Source organism: Daucus carota, chromosome 7 (assembly GCF_001625215.2).
Source record: "Daucus carota subsp. sativus chromosome 7, DH1 v3.0, whole genome shotgun sequence".
NCBI lineage: Eukaryota > Viridiplantae > Streptophyta > Magnoliopsida > Apiales > Apiaceae > Daucus > Daucus carota.
This window is the reverse complement of record NC_030387.2, coordinates 34,518,807-34,539,930: the sequence shown is the minus strand read 5'-3', so window position 1 is coordinate 34,539,930 and position 21,124 is coordinate 34,518,807. Positions and strand designations below refer to the sequence as shown.

The 21,124-nt window shown below is 33.6% G+C and overlaps 3 protein-coding genes across 3 annotated transcripts; 1 reads left to right on the top strand and 2 right to left on the bottom strand.

Moving 5' to 3' along the window:
- Positions 1–207: 207 nt before the first annotated feature.
- Positions 208–2,235, bottom strand: LOC108196236 (probable WRKY transcription factor 40). Its single transcript, XM_017363429.2, has 4 exons — positions 1,918–2,235; positions 1,769–1,834; positions 1,016–1,522; positions 208–923 (listed from the first exon to the last, which is right to left on the bottom strand). The coding sequence occupies exons 1-4, from the start codon at positions 1,993–1,995 to the stop codon at positions 543–545; spliced, it is 1,032 nt and encodes a 343-aa protein (XP_017218918.1). The 5' UTR covers positions 1,996–2,235; the 3' UTR covers positions 208–542.
- A 10,452-nt stretch (positions 2,236–12,687) lies between these two features.
- On the top strand, positions 12,688–14,515 carry LOC108196516 (CBL-interacting serine/threonine-protein kinase 25). Its single transcript, XM_017363833.2, has one exon. The coding sequence runs from the start codon at positions 12,959–12,961 to the stop codon at positions 14,252–14,254; it is 1,296 nt and encodes a 431-aa protein (XP_017219322.1). The 5' UTR covers positions 12,688–12,958; the 3' UTR covers positions 14,255–14,515.
- Positions 14,516–19,570: 5,055 nt separating this feature from the next.
- On the bottom strand, positions 19,571–20,867 carry LOC108194061 (uncharacterized). The gene has a single exon (XM_017360954.2). It carries the CDS (start codon positions 20,742–20,744, stop codon positions 19,908–19,910), a length of 837 nt encoding a protein of 278 aa, XP_017216443.1. The 5' UTR covers positions 20,745–20,867; the 3' UTR covers positions 19,571–19,907.
- Positions 20,868–21,124: the final 257 nt, after the last annotated feature.

Sequence of the window (21,124 nt, the reverse complement as noted above, 5' to 3'; positions counted from 1 at the left end):
AGTTGGAGTGTCTCTAGAAGACTAGAAGGGAAGCCCACTCTGAGTTATTAGTAACATGGTTACATCACTTAATTTAATTAGACTGAGAATTTTCTTCCATTCTGTCTACATCTTGAATTAGACGTTATTGTACATGCATTCTTCTGCATGCGTTTATCTTTGATTATTCTCAAAGCTGTATATATAGTGTCAGAGAGAAGTCAAGCATTTACGCCAAGAAGAATTTCGCGTATGAACATTTGAGAATAGCTGGTGGGAAATACAAGCCGATATGTCATTTAAAACTTCTGGTTGTAATCTAATTCGTCCTCTAACTGTGAATAAATTTTCAGACTCCAATTTTGACTTCTAACAGCTATTTTCTTTTCCTCCATGTGCTATTTACACCAATAATGGGCTGGCCCGCCTCTATTTCTCTAAAATTGTTCAAAGAAATATTTGAGAAATAGTCTCAAAATATTATCGAGTCGGACACTTCTAGCTGAAATCGAGTAGCATAAATTTGAGATGACTCTTGTCGAAGTTTTTCTTCAACTGTAACTTCACCATTTCTCGGTCTGATTCTGTCGGAGAATCTGTCCTGAGATTGCTGCGGCAAGCGCTGCTTTGAAACTTGGGTCTTTTGTTAACGAAGAAGCCATGTGATCTATCAAGAACTGCTGAAACTCTGGCGACTCAACCTTAGGTGCAGAAGATTTAATGGCATCTTCATTGGACTTGTTGGATTTTGTTAAATCAAGCGTAATTGTGTTATTAACAGGTCTCGATGTGTTGAGAGAGGCTGAGCCTGGAACTGAACTCAGAGTCGATGCAGTTCGGTTAGAACCCGAGTTATTGGCCTCAACTTTAGCAGGGTGAGGATGGTTATGCTCACCCTCGTACGTTGCTACTAAGATAGATTGATCCTCAACACTTCTCTGAACCTGAAAAAGACCATAACATAACAACTTAGCATCCTTTTATGTTGTGTATTACTAGGTTAAATGATGTTCTGTCATAAAGAATAGATAGTCACCTTCTTCTTGACAGGGCAAGTAGGGGCAAAAGAGCATTTGAAGTAAGCTCTAGGGCAAGGGTTATCCCTGGTGACCTTTTGGCCATATTTCCTCCATTGATAACCATCTTTAACTAGTAGTCCTGTGGTATCAGAAGGCTCGCTTCGCGTATAAACCCGCGAGATTTTAGCCTGGATGTGTTCTTCTCTTGCTTTCTTGAATGAAGTAGTGTCTTCTTCACTTGAGCTGCTCTCTGCTGAACTTCTGTTAACCACAGCTCCCACAGCTCCTGCTGCTGCTGCAGTAGCTGAACCATTGTTGTTATTATTGATAGTGTTTTCTGTGGTCTTTCTCTTCTTGGATGATGTAGTACTGTCATCAGTTGTAGTAACTTCTGGATTCCTGTTCATGTATTCCATCAAATTGCTTCTCAAAGCATTGTAATTCTCACACATGACAGTTAACATCTCAGTCAGCTTCTTGTTCTCTGCATTCACTCTGTTCAACTCCTCAACCAAGGCCCCACTCTACATCAGACAAACAAATCACACATTTAGAAACTTCATAAAAAACTATATCTAACTTTAAAAAAAAAGTCTTTCTAGTGTGTGCACTTTGTGCTTGGGCAGAAGATTTTGATTGGCAGAGATTTTTGTGCAAGGCTTATTAATAGGATTGGAACCGATAGAAATTGGCCAGCTCATTAAAAACCGATTGTTAGTGTGTGCGCATGGACACGGTTAGAAAATCCAGAAAAAAAATAATTTACCAACCTGATCATGAAGTAATGAAGTAGTGCTGAGTCCAAAATCAATGAAACTGCTCTGAGCCTCATGTTTCTGAAAGCAAAAGCACACAAAACACATAAGAAACCACCATGAAATCTCACAACTAGCTAGTACTAGGTGAAGCAAGAACATACCACAGGGAGAACATTAAAGAGTTGACGAGGGTTGGCATTAAGATCCAAGGAGGTATTGACATAGTTTGTATATTCCATAGGCTTCAAATCTTGTCTTTGCAATGAAAATCTTTATAGTAGTTGAACAAGCTGCTATTATAAAACTAAACTTCCACTAGAGAACCCAAGAAAGAGCAATATATATATAGAAATTGGAGAGTAGAGATAAAGAAGTAGCTGTGAGTTGACGAGAAAAAGCTAAGATTGAACTGTCTTCAACTTGTACAAGGAAAGAAATAGGAAGGAGAGTCGAGAAAGAGATGAAAACTCTTTGTGCTTGGGAAGTAGTGTGTCGTTATTTATTTATAAAAGAAAGGAGGATTAGTCATTAGAGCGTGTGGGGGGTGGCGTCAACAAGTCATTAAAGAAAAATAAGAAGCCTGTGATTTTTTGTCGGCTTCCATTTCGAAACTTTATGCTATCTATGTTCAACCAATGGAACTACGTGCTGCTGGATCTCTGGTCAAGTCAAGCCCGCCTTATTCTCGCATGTGTCCCTTTTTTCTTATTTTATTATTTTTACGGATTTCAATTGTATTGTTAATTTGTTATTATTAATCAGTGTTCGGTGATTAATCCCATTAAGTCATTAACTGCCTTATTTGTTCCTCCGCCGAATCATTTTTTACAGTATTTTATCATTGAACATATATTTTAGGTTGTATATAAAATATAATTTTATAATTTATTTTTAAATTTTTATAATTTTATAATTGAAAAAATTTGAACTTCTTAGGGGCTGTTTGGATTAAGGTCGGGATTGGAAATCGGGAATGGGAATGGAGGGTATGGGAATGGGAGTTAACGAGAATGTGAATGATATGGAAACCTAAAAGGTGGGAAATGTATGATTTAACCACCTAAGAGGATTGGGGTTCCCATTCCATAGCACCAAATAACCAATCCAAACACCTATGCATAGGATTGAGGTTCCAATTCCTGTTAACCGGGCTCATTAACCATGAACCAAACACCCTTTTAAAATCAATCATTCCTAACCATAACAAAGAACACAGGGGCTAGTAGGTTGATATACAATTATGTGGATCGCACTAACTGCATAACGTACACGTAAATAATTATTTTTTTGATGATTATCATAGAGAGTCCGTTCGATTACTCCGATCTCCGGGTCAACTAACTCTTTTTTTTTTTTTTGTAAGGAGGTCAACTAACTCTTTTAATTATCTTGCTGAACTCGAACTTTCCGCCCTCTATGTAAGCACTAGGATGTATATGAATCTCTGCTTACCTATACATGGTGACATAATATTTTGGGTAATAGAAAACGCATTACCTCATATTAATATTAAAATGTATTTATAAATAGATAACATAATTTATTATTTATACTATCTAGTCCTCCTTCCAGCATGTTGTTTGCGTCCACTATTTACACGTATTTTGAAATTCTTATAAAATATAGTGTTATATCGTTTTTAGTTATTATTTTTTAGTAAAAATGTAAACGTCAAATATTTATTCAGAAAAAAATTAAAAATATTTTGGAACTATAACTCATAAGAGTCTCAAAAGGTAACATAAAGAACTATGTCCAGGGGTATTTATAATATAAATAATATTATAAATCCTAAATTTTCAAGAAAATATAAACAACCGGCATATATTAGTCAAATTTCAATTTATTAATATTAAAATACTAACATAACGATGCCAAAAATTAAATCATAAACAATAAATTTTAAATTACATATTCACACGAGTTCACAGATAATATTATCTCATTTTCGAAAAAAAAAAAGAGATAATATTATCTCGTATAATTCACAAGTCTGTAGCATATGACAACAAGGAATCGGTCATTTTAGTCCTGTTATGACTTGACATAAGATTTGTTTTGCTAATTGACTTGACATAAGATTTTGTAGCCTATAAAATATAAGTATGGGTAACTCCGTTTAGGCAGTCCAGACTCCACACAAGAGAGACGGGTACTATATAATTATTATATATCTTTGGATCAAAGACAAAAGGCCGAGAAAAAACACTACGTGGGATTAATAAAAGCAAAATTGAGGTTCAAAACGTGTCAAAATTGGCTACTCCAGAGTTTAAGCCCATATGAGTGTGACCACTAACCACCGCCTTGGCTTGACCCCGTGTACGGAGTTATTCCTCCGTCTCATATCAATGTTACGTACACGGTTTACGTGTATTTTAAAATTTTTATAAAATATAATTTTATAATATTTTTTTAATTGATCATTTTATTATAAAAATTTAAACATCAAATTTTATCCGATCAAAAAAAATATTATAAAATTATATTTTATAAAAATCTCAAAATACATGTCAAAAATTAAAGTAAGAACTTGCTGGGACAGAAGTGCTCATAGACACGTACTAAAAAAATTCAATTTAATTTTCATTTTTCCTAATCAAGCTATTTTGTAAATAATTGAGAGGAATGCAATTATGTTGAAAGGTGTTTTTTAATATGAGAGGACTAATATCATACAATTCTTCCGAGTGAAAAATGAGTAAAGTATGTACAGTATATGGTTTCGACGTAAAGAATTTTCATCAGCCTGGAGCAGATACTGTCACAATTTGAAGTCAATAAAACAGCCTAAAACCGACTTTGAAATCGTGCCAAAGACTTGTTTGTTGGAATTATCTGCTTTATTAACACTTCACTGGACCCTGGCGGTGGAAACCTCTCTTCTTACTTTTCCTTCTCCATAAATTCTTTAGACTACAATTATACATATACTTTTGTGTATATCGTCTCCCGATGCGAATCCGAAAAGTAGCGGCTGCGGGTTTGTGCGTTAAAAAAAAAACTACATGTAAATATGTAATGTTTTAAATTTTTAATATGATATTTGAGAACATGTTTTTTAAATATGTTATTTAGATCATTTCAACTCCAAATCACGTTTCGTGACCTTTTCCTTAAAAAACTAAAAACAATTAACATAAGGTTGGAAATATATAATAAATAATATCTTGCAGCATAAAATTTCTCAAACATTGCGGCTGAAATAAAAGTTTGGTTATAGAACCTCTGATTTACCGTGATAAAGTTATAAGAGAGCCGTAGAAAGTCACCTGTCCAAATTAGAAAATTATTGATAGACTCAACTGACGTAGAACCAAAAACATAGACGAAGACTGAAGTAGAAATGTATGTTTAGAATGCGTTGGACGGTGAGGTTATGGACTTATTGATCTGCTCTGATCCGTAGTGCATTCCACAAGTCATGATCGTGAGCCACCAATCTAACAACTAAACAAACCACTACCCCATGAAAACGAAACCGGAGCTAATTGTTTTCTAACATGATTAGAGCATCATGCATCGTTTTAAATGATTTCTCAAAACATAACACTCTCTCCGTCTCTAAAAATTTTTCTCGTTTCATACGTCGAGATTATTCATCATAGGAGACAAATTATTAATTTACGTCTAATTTATAAAACTAAATATAGTGAGATGTTGTTGGTTTCGTATTTATGAGTACTTTAACCTGGTGAAATTTTTATATTTAATATTAATATGAAATTAAAGATATTAATGATTAAAACTGTGTGTTGGCAAATGTGATAAAGACAAACAGCAAAAGTATTAAGGGGCGGAGGAGGGAGTAACACATTAAATATTATAATAATTCCAACTCTATTTTTTATATTGATTTTTTCTGAGAGGAGTCTCTTAAAATTTTAAAAAACCAACAGGAATCATTGAAACATTATTTTTTTTCATATTTTCTAAATTTGAAATTAAAATTTTGTTTAATATTATTCTATGTATGATGATTAGGTCGGTAAAAATTGTTAAGGATATTACTACAGTACTATTCTATAAACGACAAGAATCAAGTAAAAACAAAATGAGTTTACTAATGACCACGTCCACGTAACTTGCCTTGTTATCTAAAATTCTCCTACTACCAAACCTGGCCATTGGCCAACTGGTTCATTATATGCTGCTGATTTTCTTGACTAATCTTATATGCGTCCACATTCATGAACCGGTGGGTTTGATTTCAAACGTGAAATTTATTACGTACGAATAATACTATTTCGATTTAACGAGACAGAGAATTCAAAAGCAAGTGGTCATTAGTTCAAATCACATGCTTAAGAAAAAACAAAAATGCATCTAATGAAAAGATAGTCATGCCCCTTTTTATAGCATGGAGCACTTTAATAAGTACAGATTGTAACTGATATCAGTGTTTCTTTCAAAAATAAAAGTTGTGCTGAACTTTTTTACAATATATATTTATTTTCCTAACAAGAAAAAGAAGTTTTTGCATGAAAATATATATTTATTTAGAAAATAAATGATATCACTTATTTTATAAATAAATATCTATATTTAAAATAATTGTGAATCTACATTTTTTTAAGATAATATTTACTCATTTATCTATTTGATAAAATAAAATAAATTTTATTGAACCAAATGTTTGTCCAATACTCCCTCTGTCCCCCTCATTTCTTTACGTTATTTTTCGGCACGTTTTTCCACACTCATTTAAAGTATAGTTCCATAATATATATTTTTAATTTTTTTTTCTCTGAATAAAAATTTAATATTTAAACTTTTATTCAAAAAAGAAAATTTTAAAAAAAAGTATACAACTATATGTGATAGAAGCCTCAAAATGCGTGCAAACAGTGAACCTAAACAACCCGGGACGGAGGGAGTATGTCGTTGTGATAAATGGTAATGCATGACCTGAGCTGAGTAGAGTGAGTGGAAGACCTGAAGGTCGATGGTGTTGTCATGCATGAGCTCAATTGCTAACCAGGATGAATATTCATTATAAAATGGGTATGTAACAATCCTCAGTTGACTTTGAAGTTGAATTCAAGATGTCAATGTTTCTTTAGTTCATGCTCCGATATACTCCATAATTCATCATTTCATGAAAGTCTTTTAGGCTCGTGCTCAATTTATATTCTTTATGTGGATGATAGGATGATTATAATAACTAAATGTAATATACGAATTAAATAAAGGTTTTCATCAGCTTCAGATAAAATATACAACAACTATTTTCTCTAAGTAAACTGGAACTCGTGTAGTCGTGTTCAATGTAATCAATATGTGTAAATATAATATTTGCTTCCCGACAATTATATATAAGAACATACTCCCTCCATCCTATTTATCTGTACATTTTGGAAGTAAAAATTTGTCCCTATTTATCTATCTATTTATACTTTCAAATCTAATTTAATGATAGTTTTTCAAATATATCTCCATAATTTCAATTTTCAAGCCTTGACTTATTTAAAACTTGGTTGAATTCATGTTTTCAAGACATAAAGTAGGGGTATTCCACCATTTTCAAGATATTAATTAGAGGTATTTAATGAAAAAGTTTATACAATCAATTATTCATTGGTATGTGTTTTTTTTCCAAAATGGACAGATAAAAAGGTATGAAGGGAGTATTATAAGTAGAAGAAATGGCTGCATGTATTAATTCGATATACATCATGATATAATTCAGCAAAAACTAAATTATTATCTCATTTATGTCTCCAACACCTTTTTCCCGTAAAACATATACTCCCTCCATTTTTTTTATATGTCATTTTTGACTTGGACACCTAATTTTAGGTAGGTTGACCGGATAATCAAAATTATTATTTTTTAATGATTTTCGTTGTAAATTAAAATTTTGATTATATATTTTTATTTAGAAAATGAAAATTTTTAAAAATAATATTTTTAACTATCCAATCAAAGCACTTAAAAATATGTGCCAAAAAGTCAAACATCATATATTAAAAAACAGAGGGAGTAGTATTAACAAAAATCAATAATGGTTAACCAACACCCCGACCTAAAGGCAAATCCAACAGTGGCCTAAAGGTCCAAATTTAGGCCGGTTTCGGTCTAAATCCTCCCAACAGTGGCCTAAATCTTGGTCCAAATTTAGGCCGGTGAACAGTACCGGCCTAAATTTAGGCCGGCACTATTCACCGGCCTAAATTTTTTAATAATATAATAATAACTTTTTTCTTTTTTATATTTAGTTATTTAAATGATTTTATGTTAATATAATTATTAAATATTTATAAATTATATTTAATATATGTTACTTAAATAATCATATATTATAATGAAATATAATAAAATTAAATAATCTTAAAATAATTCAAATTAACAACACATTAAAATACTCGATTTCAACAATTTCTTGGACGATATCGAAAAATAAAAAAACTCATATTACACTTCGAGATGTATTAATTGAGTATTTGTGGGAACATATACTAATTCGGAATAGTATTGAATCTTTGTAAATTTTATTTTAGTTGATTAAATAAAATGTTAAATTTTCTTTGTTTTTCTAATTTAATGAATTTATTGAGTTTAATATTAATATAAAATCTTATATTATTTTTAAAAAAAGTTAGTATAATAATATAAAAATTGTTAGAAGAATAAATATTGATATATGAATTTGGACCAAAATTTAGGCCAAACTGTTAGAATGAAAAGATGGTTCGGTCTAAATTTGGATCAAGATTTAGGCCAAAAACTGGTTCCACTGTTGGAGATGGCCTAAATATGCAACCCTCTTTTTCTTTAAAGTAAATCTCAACTCGTGTTTAATGCAATCTACGTGTGATGTTACCATTTTATAACATTAAAAATATACTCCTTCTGTTTTTTAATACACGACGTTTGATTTTTTGGCACACACTTTTAAATGCTTTGACCGATAGTTAAAAATATTATTTTTAATTTTTTTTCTAAATAAAAATATATAATCAAAATTTTAATTCACAAAAAAATCAATTAAAAAAAATAATTTTTACTAGCCGGTCAACCCACCTAAAAATATGTGCCCAAGTCAAAAGTGACATATAAAAAAACAGAGGAAGTATATAATTATGATATATAAATTTTAACATTTCCCATTTCCTTTTCATATTTATTTTGAATATAATTGTGATAATTGATTCTCAAATAAATAAAAATACATATAAATAAATTAATAGTCAAATTTTATATTAAAGTTACATATATATATACAGAGTTTTACTCCAATAGAAACCTCCTTATTCTAGAAACTAGAAACTATCACTAAATTTCTAAGAGAATATCACTAAATTCTCAAACAACCCCATTTTCTCCTTCTTCTTCTCCAACCCACCAACCCTCCACCCCACTTCCGTCAGCTTCACCCTACCACCCCCGCCAAGTCTCTGCTACTCTCTCCACCTCCATGCCGCCCGACCCTCCATAGCCACCACCTCCATGTCGGCCTCCATTATTTATATCACCACCAAATCCAACCCCCCTCCGGCCTCCACCGTCCCTTCCATTCCACCCCCACCTCCACCTCCACCTCCACCTCCACCTGCACCTTCGTCCTCACCTCCACCTCGGTCTTCCTCACCTACAGTACCGTATATCTAGCTTAATGCCGATTTAAATTCCAGATCTTTGCCAAAAATCTGCCGGACAAAGCTAAAGGCTCCTTCCATGTCCACCACCTCCATCTCCACCTTCACCTCCATTATCTCCACCACCGCAACCACCACCTGAATCGGCAACTAGAACAGATTCACAAATTCTGGGCAGTTTCCGCAAGTTTTCACTAATTCGTGCAACACATATCACTAAATCGTAAAGAGAATATCACTAAATTGTACTGAGGATATCACTAACTTGTATTGGTTTCTAGTTTTTATTTTAAAAGTGGTTTCTATTTGATCATGAGCCTATATATACATATTATATTAAGAGGATTATTATGAAAAAGATGGAATTCATAATTAATAATAATATTTTAGCTATATGTAATTTTTAGATTACACAATTGATCAGTGATGTGAAAAGCGGAAATCGGAATTAATCGGTAAAGTCACAAAATAAGGATTAATCGAAGGTTAATCGAGAGTTAATCAAAAATTTAATCAATTCGATGAATAACGGAACAGATATTAATCAATGTCGAATCGTGATTAATTACTGATTTTCTGGATTGAGCAAATGATAATAGATGACATTGGCATGGAACATTAAAGAAACCCTTCGAAATAAAAACATGTAGAATGTGGAATTTAGCCGAATTATAAACAGTAGAGTTCTGTTGGTGGATATGATAATTAATTACACATTCACACGTCTCTCGTTGTAAGATTTAAACACACAACACCCCCGGTCCCACGTGTCTGTCTGCCTTGGCCCTTGGGCCTTGAGGAGTATTCGTTTTCTACTTCTTATCCCTTTTAAAGAGAGAGCATGCCGCATATCCATGTGTTTGTGGAAAATCTCGGTCAAGCTTGATTCCGAATCGTATATGGGTTATTTTTTCATCCAGATGAACTGGTTCCACTAGTAAATGTGGGTCGGTGCATGGAGTTCGAAAAAAATTGAATTATTATACATACATTTAAAGTCCAATACTCAAAATTACAAGTTTAACTCGATTAATTGATTAAGAATTAGTCAGATCAGAAGAATAATTTAAAAATCAAAAATTTGATCAGTTTAATGAATAATAAGATATCAGTTACTCCCTCCGTCCCTATTTATCTGTCCACTTTGGAAGTAAAAATTTGTCCCTATTTATATGTCCATTTATACTTTCAAAACTAATTTAATGATAGTTTTTCAAATATATCTCCATAATTTCAATTTTCAAGGCTTGACTTATTTAAAACTTGGTTGAATTCATGTTTTCAAGACATAAAGTAGGGGTATTCCACCATTTTCAAGATATTAATTAGAAGTATTTAATGAAAAAGTTCATACAATCAATTATTTCTTGGTATGTGTTTTTTTTTCCAAAATGGACAGATAAAAAGGGACGGAGGGAGTAATACTTAATGATGATTAGTTGCTAATTTTTTGAACTCATATGCGGTGGTCACTGCTGTATTAATATTCCCTCTGCTTTTTTATAGGTCACTCTTGACTTGGGCACGTAACTTTAGATGAGTTGACCGTCTAGTAAAAATTAATATTTTTTAATAATTTTTTTTGTGAATTAAAATTTTGATAATTCTTTTAACTACTCGGTCAAAACACTTAGAAGTGTGTGTCAAAGAGTCAAACGTAATATATTAAAAAAAAGAGGGAGTAGTAATTTTGCGATTCAGCCTCGTAGACTCGTAGCTTCTATCACCCTGGGCTGGGTCCAAACCGCTACTACTAATTGATTCTGCATTGTCATTCAGTTTAGTATAGACTGGAAGAGATGGGCCTTATATTTGATTAAATATTACTTGTAAGGTACTATTTGATCAAACAAATAGTTCAAGTTCATTTGGACCTTATCTTTGCTACAGAAGAAGAGGGTTAGAGGAGCCTGGAGCTGGGCTGGATTTGGGCTCCTCTACTCTCCCGTTTCCAAACCTGTGTAATATTGAACTGTTGGGCTTTAATCGTCGTGTGCGAAGCTTCACTCCTTTAGGTGATCCATGGTAGGAACTGTTTATCTGGTTTGCAGTTGGTCCACGCATATAGTAATCCCTCCATCTCGCTATGCATTTTAACATTAATCATAGCTTTCAATTTTCCCTTCGGCGCCTTTGGTATTTTCACAATGTCCTTTACGTTTCATTGATTGTGTACTCATTTTCTAAAATTATTGTCGAAATTAATTAATATAATAAATGAAGTACTAATTATATTAATAATTTATAAATATAATATAAACATTTTAAAATTATCAACTTATCTAATATGAATGAATAAATGATGAATTTCTGATTACGAGTAAAATAAGTGGAAGGAAACAAAATGTGTGGGGAAAAAAGACATAAATCAAGCTCCGTAACAAAAATTCAAGTTCCCATGCGTGTGGAACCAAAAAGAAAAAAAAGACTCACCTTGTCCTTGCGTAAGCACGCAAGTCACAAGTCGGCCTCGCTCAGAACCAATCAAATACTCCCGTTTAATTCTATACTTTTTCTTTTCACTACTCACACAGACTTCTACGTTCTTATAAAATATAATTCTGTAACTTATTTTAAAATTTTCTTTTTTAAATAAAAATATAATATTCAAACTTTTATTCAGAAAAAAAAACTCTTAAAAATAAGTTTTAGCACTATACTTTACAGGGGTATTAAAGTCCGTGCCGCGTGACGGAGGAGTAACACATTAACACCTATTATTCTAATGTCCCACCACCTAAAATCAATCAAATATTCAAAACGAGTATTTCTTTTAAATTATTAACAAATCTCAGATATTTACGTTACCACGGGCCATTATGCTTTTCTGCAGCCCGCGGGAACAAGCCGCTTGTAAAGTAGACCTAAACTATGTCCTCCATTAACAACACGACAACCCTCACTCCACTCATTCATCTCCCTTCAATTATCACTCTCCACTACTACTAACATTTGTCGCCTTTCATATATACAAACAAACTACAATTTGTTGTTTATATACAGAATGACGGAATCAAGAGAGGTCAATCCATGCAAAAGGATTGTTTGATCTAGTTTTTAAAAAATTTATTATTTATAAGAAAAATTATTTATAAAACGAAAATGTCTAATTTAATATATTTGAATCAATTTTTTAACATTTATAATTTATCAAATATAATTTTTTTTTAAGTGGTCCTATACATTTTTGTATGAAATTAAATTTTAAAACTAAAAATAATTCACTAAAAAATCAGAACTTATTTTTTTATAATATTTTTCTAATATAAACAACAAAAGTGAATTATTTCTGATTCATAAGTGCAAAAATTGAAATTTTAAGCCAGCCAAGCAAGCCCAGAAAATCTCTAATAGAATAATATCGTTTGTTTCAAAATTCTAGCTCCTCAGTTTTACACAGCGCTATATATACACAGCGAGTATATGACATTTGTTTCCATTTTCGACTCATCAATTTCATTACCTTTTCCTAACCTCTTTCCATGTTCACAAATAATCATCATCATCTCTTCATAATTGACAATTCTCTCTAGCCCAATTTGAGTCAAACAAATTTAGCACCACTCAAAAAACTAGCCTCTTGTTTTCTTCAATTTTCGCGCACATGGATCACAAAAATGGGAGCCGAAACATAATATTTCACAAGTACGAGATGGGAAGGCTACTAGGCCAAGGCACTTTCGCCAAAGTATATTATGGCCGAAACATCGACACTTCTGAAAACGTCGCCATAAAGGTCATCAACAAAGATCAAGTCAAGAAGGAAGGCATGATGGATCAAATCCAACGCGAAATCTCCGTCATGCGTTTGGTCCGACACCCCAACGTCGTCGAATTAAAAGAAGTTTTGGCGACGAAACAGAAAATATTCTTCATTATGGAGTATATCAAAGGCGGCGAACTTTTCGCAAGAGTCGCCAAAGGTAGACTCAAAGAAGATGTCGCCAAAAAGTACTTTCAGCAACTAATAAGCGCTGTTGACTATTGTCATAGTCGCGGTGTCTATCACCGCGACCTTAAGCCAGAGAATTTACTGTTAGACGAAAACGGAGACCTCAAGGTCTCCGATTTCGGGTTATCCGCGTTGCCTGAGCAGCTCAGGAACGACGGATTGTTGCACACGCAGTGCGGAACTCCAGCCTATGTTGCGCCAGAAGTGTTGCGGAGAAAAGGATATGACGGTGCGAAAGCTGACATTTGGTCCTGCGGGGTAATTTTGTATGTTTTGTTAGCTGGTTTTTTGCCATTTCAGGATGAAAATATGATGAAGATGTACAATAAAGTATTTAAATCGGAATACGAATTTCCTCCGTGGATGTCATCTGAAGCGAAAAGGCTTATATCGAAGTTGTTAGTGGCGGATCCTGCTAGGAGAATTACAATTTCGGCTATTATGAGAGTACCGTGGTTTTCGAAAGGCTTCACTAGATCAATTTCGTGTCCTATTTTAGATGATCAAGTTGAAGATGGACAGGAAATTGCGCGCACAAAATCGCCGCCGCCTTTTTACAATGCATTCGAGTTTATTTCATCGATGTCATCGGGTTTTGATTTGTCGAATTTGTTTGAGAATAAACGGAAATCAGGGTCCTTGTTTACATCGAAGTGTTCAGGTTCGACGATTATGGCGACACTTGAAACGGTTGCGAAAACGTTTAATTTTAGAGTAGTGTGGAGTAAGGGATATAAGTTGAAGATGGAAGGGGAAAGCGAGGGGAGAAAAGGTAAATTGGCGGTGACGGCAGAGGTGTACGAGGTGGCACCGGAGGTAGCGGTGGTGGAATTCTCTAAAGCGGCTGGCGATACGTTGGAGTATAAGAAGTTCTGCGAGGAGGACGCGAGGCCTGCGCTTAAAGACATTGTTTGGAGCTGGCAAGGTGAAAATAACTGTCAATCATAAATCTTCAAGCATCTATTTGTGAACAAACAAACAAATCGCAACTTGTATAGTTTTGTGTAGATCTATTTGAGTTGAATCGGGCTGGGTGTGGTGATTTGTGTTGAATACAAGTTTATGTTCGATATGAATTGAGGGTTTTATCTTTTTGTTTAACTAGTTAACATGCTTGTAATATTTCAAGTCTTGTTTTTGAGCTTGTACAGATGAACCTATAGTTTTGTAATTCGAGTTTCAGTTAGAAAAGAAAGTAGTTTGTACTTCTGTTTTATCTTATTTTTGTACGAGAGCAGAAGTGGTTTCTTGTGATTTCTTGAATAGTAATGGTTTATATGGAATTGACAAATCTTTGAGTGGACAAAATCGAAGAGATGGTTAATCTAGTTAGAACGAACGACAAACTATTGAATTTGTCTTCCTTGAACTTTTCAAATCAGATTTAACAAGAAGATAATAGACTCAATCACAGATGTAGAAGCTCTGTTAATTTTTATAATTTGACCTTAAATCAGTTGATCTATCCATGAGCAGGTTAAAGACAGCTTTGACAGGCCTTGGACCTTGGAGGACCGGACGCACTTATGTGACAAAAATGTGGATGACTTGTGGCTACCGGTGAAAGGCCAACCAAGATCGGATATACTGTAGCTGGTTTTCCGGGAAATCTAGCATCATAAATGAACAGAAGTCATCAGTAAGCGAACACAATTCAGCTCACTGGCACCTGTCAAGGAGTAAAGTATTGAATTATCTAATGATGCATCGAATGATCGACAAGTTTATAAAAAGGTAGGTGAGAAATTCATTCCTGTAACTTGGAAGGTGACGTACAACAACTGCAAGGTAGCAACAACCACCACTCCACCAGAATATGATGATCATAATTTGGATCATTTCTGTAACCAGATATATAACACTTAGTTTCGTTTCACTTTGTTTAGCCAGGTGACAGCCTTCTACATGTTTCATATATTTAGGGAGTGTCTGGTTCATGATTATTGGAGTCCGCTTCATGAGAATCGGAATCTCAAACTCATGTGTTGGCATTTGAAATGGCTATTTTGTGATATGGAATAGGAACTCCGTATGTAGTTGGTGGGTAAACATTCCTTCCACGCCCCTTGGGATAACCATTCCCGGCCCCTCATTCTTATTCCCATTTACCATCTAAACACCCAAATTGCAAAATATCCATTCTTCCTCGATGTGCAATTAGTCCAGATGCGCAAGTTCAATAACTCTCACATTTGAAATACATCTGATAAATCTCTTCCTGAGAACCAAAAATATTTCACAGGTCAGATTCACATTCAGACAGGCCAACATACAGTAAAAACAATTATTACTTGGATTACTGTGATCAACAAGAACAATGACTCATGTCTTTAGCTTCAGTGCAAGTATAATTTTTGGTGGAGGTGGAAAGTGGTGTCAAACTATAAGAGCAAGTCCAATGCTAGATGCTATATATCTATTGCTATTACTATAATATAGCACCAAAAAGTGTTTTTTGGTGTTAAAATAAAACTTGCACTCCAATGCTAAGTTCTATAACTAGTTTCAAATTTAACCAACTCATTAATTTTTACCTATCTTCTATAAATTTTATTAAATATCTCAACAAATTCTTCCCTTTGGAGTTGATGTGGCAACATGGATGGATCCATCATTGGTTTCAAATATAGAACCAAGGATGCATCTATGCATGGATGCATCTAAATATAGCACCCCTTTGGAGTTGGGTTTTTTTACTTTTGATGCTATAATATAGCAATAGAACCAAGTATAGCATTGCATTGGAGTTGCTCTAAGAGGATTACAGGGTAGTTTTAGCTTACCAACAACTTACATACAAGCAGATATCCTCAACGTGTAAGCAACTTATGAAACCTATTATTTTTTTGTCTTTTCTTCTTATCCCGTGTCTTTTTCTCTCTTTTATTTTGACAGCAACTTCTTGTCTTAGTTCCACCTGGTAACTACCAAGGTGATAATATGACAAATCAATTCATTTCATTATAGTCACGACCAGTCGACCACAGATGGCTCTTAATCATATACCTAGTGAAGATAAATATGCTCGAACGGTTCCAGTTTTGTGTTGATTTTCGCTTACTGAAGAATATTTTGAACCGTAAGTACTGCTCTATGAATTTAGAACTTACTAAAATGAATATTGGGAAATAAAAACTAGTTATATAGACTTCTATGAAACTCTGCAAGGTTAAATCAATATATTTCCGATCAAATTTGCTTAAATATACTGCCATTTACAACTTCTTTGCGTGAGCCGTGAAGAATCTAAACCATCTTAAGAAAAAACTCGGGAGGCTCTCGTCTTTTTCATATGTTTTAAATATTTTTTATCTAAAAATTTGTTATTCTCTTCTTTTAGTATAATTTTTACAAAAATATTATCTTCATTATATGACTGATTTATATAGTAACTTGATTAAATTTGATATACTTTTTAGAGATAAGCAAGTAAACAAACCAGTCACCTAACTTCTTTCAAATATGTTTTTTATTTAAAAAATAACATATAAAAAGAACATGGAAACAACCTTATTTAGAAATATCTCTAGCTTTGCAATAATGAACTCATTCAAGATATAATAATTTAAATATTATGCAGAAGATAACTTTAGAAAAGAAAGATAACTTAATATTATGTCAATAGGAATAAAGGCTTACATAAACAAAATAATGATTGACGCAGGACATTCCTAAAATGCCCCCTGTTAAACGCAACAGTCTTTAATTATTAAAATATAAAGTTGCTCAACTATAAATAAAAAAAGGTTGTGCTTTCTAATAAATTAGATGAATTATTTATACATTATTATTGATGATATTTTATAAAGTATTGTTTTAAAAGTTGAATGAATCTCAGCTAATCATAGAGTCGAACATTTCGATTCCTATTCTCTCCCGAACTCGAGATAGGTCACACGTTAGAAACCAACGAAAAAAAAGTAGGTAAACAAAGCAAAACCATACATTATATACAATATCATTAGTGTTAAACAATGTTCTAAGAAAGCACATTATATGACCATTATATCAAGGCTTAAATATACTTTTGCCATCGAAGTTTAACCTGATATACACACTGACCATTGAAGTATCAACACGTACGGTTTCGTCACTGATGTTTACAGTTATGTGCACTTCGACCATAATCAAGTTGCACGAGTGAAAACCGGGAGGAGTGTAAGTCACTTGCGGTTCATGCACATGTGTGTATTCTGTAGTTGTTGTACGTCCCTTCTACTTCCCCAGTCGCCAGTTAATTTGTTTATTTTGAAGAAAAATTTATTATTCTTTTAAATTAACATTTTGATTTAACAAATAATATACAAAAGAATTGGACCCCATTTTTTAATAATAAAAGTTATTTCAACTGGAAGTTAAATTTATGGTCCAAGTATATATTTCAAAATTATTTTTTTTAAAATTTCTGAAAATTCCAAATGTGTAATATTTGCAAAAATAATAGTTTTAAATCATTTCTCTATTTTTAGAAATAATTGCTCAAAATTATTTTTAAATTACAATAATTAAAATAACCTTATGTAACTTTTTATACACTTTAAAAATTTTCAGAAATATAAAAATACCAAAATTTCAATAATTCGGTAATTTAAATCTAAAAAAGTGGGGTGCAAAATTTCTTTGTAATTATAAGTAGTTTATAGAACCAAAATTTTTATTAGAAAAACAAAAAACACAGTTTATCTCCATAACAAACAAAACAGCTAGCGATGACAATTGGGGTACAAAAAAGAAATTAGAATTTGTGAGGACTTGTCAAAATATCATGCAAATCAATCGAGTTAATAATTGTTTATGATTGTTTTCATTTTGTGTATATAATTATATAGGCAAGGGTGTATGTGTTTATATATATGTTTTCTGAGCCTATTCGCTACCCTCCTTACATGTTATTCACTCTCTTTCATAACGATGATAACATACTCGCGGCCGAATTTCCTTATATTTTTTGATTATGGCCCACACATACAAAAGCGTTAACTTTAATGGTTGGACCGTCTTTTTTAGAACATGTGTGGTTGATGGGTACAAGGTGTCAAACTTCGATGGCAAAAAGATATTTAAGCCTTATATCAAACTGATAAATAATTGTTAAGTGGGGAGGAGAGTGAGTGTATCACGTAAGGCATATTATCTCTAACGTTTCTTGCGGAAATATGGGTCCAGGCGTCCAACAGCGTCTACATGATGGAAACATAAATTAAGAGGATATAATATTATAATCGAAGTCGGTACCCAGAGCTGGATTTAAAAATTTTGTTCAAAGGTGAGGACTTTTGAAAACAAATGTTGTTGGAAGAGCAAAATAAATGTGTTTTTTAACAAATTTTATGCGGTCACAGGGGATTAAATAAAAAGGATGGAATGATATTGATATTTTTATTTAGGAGAATTCAAATAGTTTTATATTATTTATTTCTTTATGAAATTTCTTTCGTGATGATTTATTTAAAAATTCTAATACATCTGTTTTGTGTGAAATTTTCCTTGTCCTTGTGACAATCTCATTTCGTTTTACAAGATCAAGATAATTATCATTTATCACCATGGATACATTGCGGGATGGGATAAGCACTCTGCACTTTGTAATACCACACTGTCCTTGCCTATATTGCAAAAGGAACATAGTATCTTCTTAATGGTTCAGCGGAAAGATACAACTCCCGACCTCCCGCAAGGGGTATAAGAGCTCTACCACCATACCAACACCTTGTTGGCGATACAAGGTTCTCTTGCTTGCAAAAGAAACAAAGACTATGCCCACGCATGACTACTATGAAAATTCGAACTTTTTAAATATCCAAGTATATAAATAAGTCTCTTCAAGTCAGTTCCTAAGCAGTCAGAAATTCAGGACTGCTGAACATAGAAATCATGCACCAATGTCCGACTCAGACCCGAGGCAAAAACTCCAGATTGCTGAACACTTGCTCAAGGCCCTCGAGCCAGAAACTATGGGGCTAAAAACAACCAACTTGATTTTCAAGAAGTCGTATGAAATAACACAACCCAACGTGTTATACTACGCATAATTCTCGTAGCAGTATATATGTAACTTCATGGTCAATTTTTTGGCATTTTTACAACCGAACCGAAACATTTCAGGTTCAATATTGGCTTAAACTAAATGCACTTTGAAAAAAAGAAGTTGTGTGGGAGGACCTGCAGAATAGCACCAGAGGCTGAGTGCGGATTCTGTTGACACAAAGGGCGCACACAGGACACTAATGAGTGATGTTAACCACTTAAACCAAGAATGCCATGTAAGAAGGTTAATAATTTTTGGCAGGAGTAAATTGTGCATTTAGAAAATCATGCTACAAAATTGGATACTCACCGAAATTTCAGCAAGAAGTTACGCAGTATCGTAATTCAGTGTAGTAGTTAGACTGTTTCAGTGCTAAACTGTTCTTTGGGAGATTCATAGAATTTGGTTAATCACTTTAGACTAACTACTTGAAGCCTCACCTGCATCAATAAGCACCGAATGATGTAGACTCATCTCTGTTTCACATGTACCTTAGACTCTGTTTTGACTGCTTAATATCAATTCAAATGATTTTGTTAGGATACTTGGTACTCATTTCATAATATGCATTGTTCATTCGCATCCTAACACTTGTATGTTCTTTTTGTTTTTGTTCTTCGCAACAAAAGTGCATACAAGAATCCCAATTCTATCTCCGTCACACGGATCATCTCTATGCAAAACCTTAACATCAAACTCCTTATAAGCTTTCTTGAAAAACACACTCTCTTTCTTCCACCTCTTGGAATGCGCCATCACAAACACTCTCTCCTTGTCCACCTCATCACCCAACATAAAGAATCTCAATGCGCGCAGCAGCGGCTCGTAGAGGTGATCATGATACACCAAATCAGACCCCATGATGACATCATACTCTCCCTTGTTCTTAACCGCTTCCATCTCCTCATCATTGCCCCACGCCATCGCAGCAACCTCCACGTGTCCTCCATTCACCCCAATCGTCTTCAAATTCGCTTCCACGTTGAATTGGAGATTAGGGCTTGCACGAGAAAGATCCGTGACAGTGACATGAGCGCCGAGAATAGCGGCGGCTGCAATTCCGACAAGACCAGTGCCAGAACCTAGCTCCAAAATGCGGAGTGGCTTGTGGTCGAATAGAGCTGAGAATGCGGCGTTGCGATGATTATCGAGTAGAGAAACGAGAGTGGAGGCGGCTGGCCAGAGCTTGAAGGAGATGCCTTGGGAAGGAAGCTGCCTAATCACCACGTTCGATTTTATAGAATTGAGGTGGTGTGTTATTACATGTACTTCATCTTTTGCTGCTGCTGCTTCTGTGTCTTGCTCCTTGTTTTCTTGATGTTGTTCAATTAGTAGCATAGTACAAGGGTTAATTTCTTCGTCACTGTCATTCTCTGTTTGTATTTCTTGTTGGATTTGTGGAACATTCATGGTGGATTTGGATCTGGTTTAGCGGCGGCCGCCTCTTTTGGATTTAGGTCTGAAAGCTTTCTGTCCTAGTTCTTACACAAGCTTATAGCGTTCTTTTAAAAATTTTAATAGAATGAACTGAGCAGTTTGGACCATTTCAATATTTTTCAATCTTTGAATTTATCATACAGGCCTGGCCTATCATGACCAAGCCCATGTTCCAATTCACTGGTCAGGTTAAATGATCTCATTTTCAATTTTATTTTTATTCATTTCGCGGTTAATCATGATATAGGCTTATAGCATGTAACTTGTGATTTTTAATAATTTTATTTTTTATTTAAATTAATAATTTATTTTAATATTTATTAACGGAATTCGTAATTTAGATTTTTTATTTT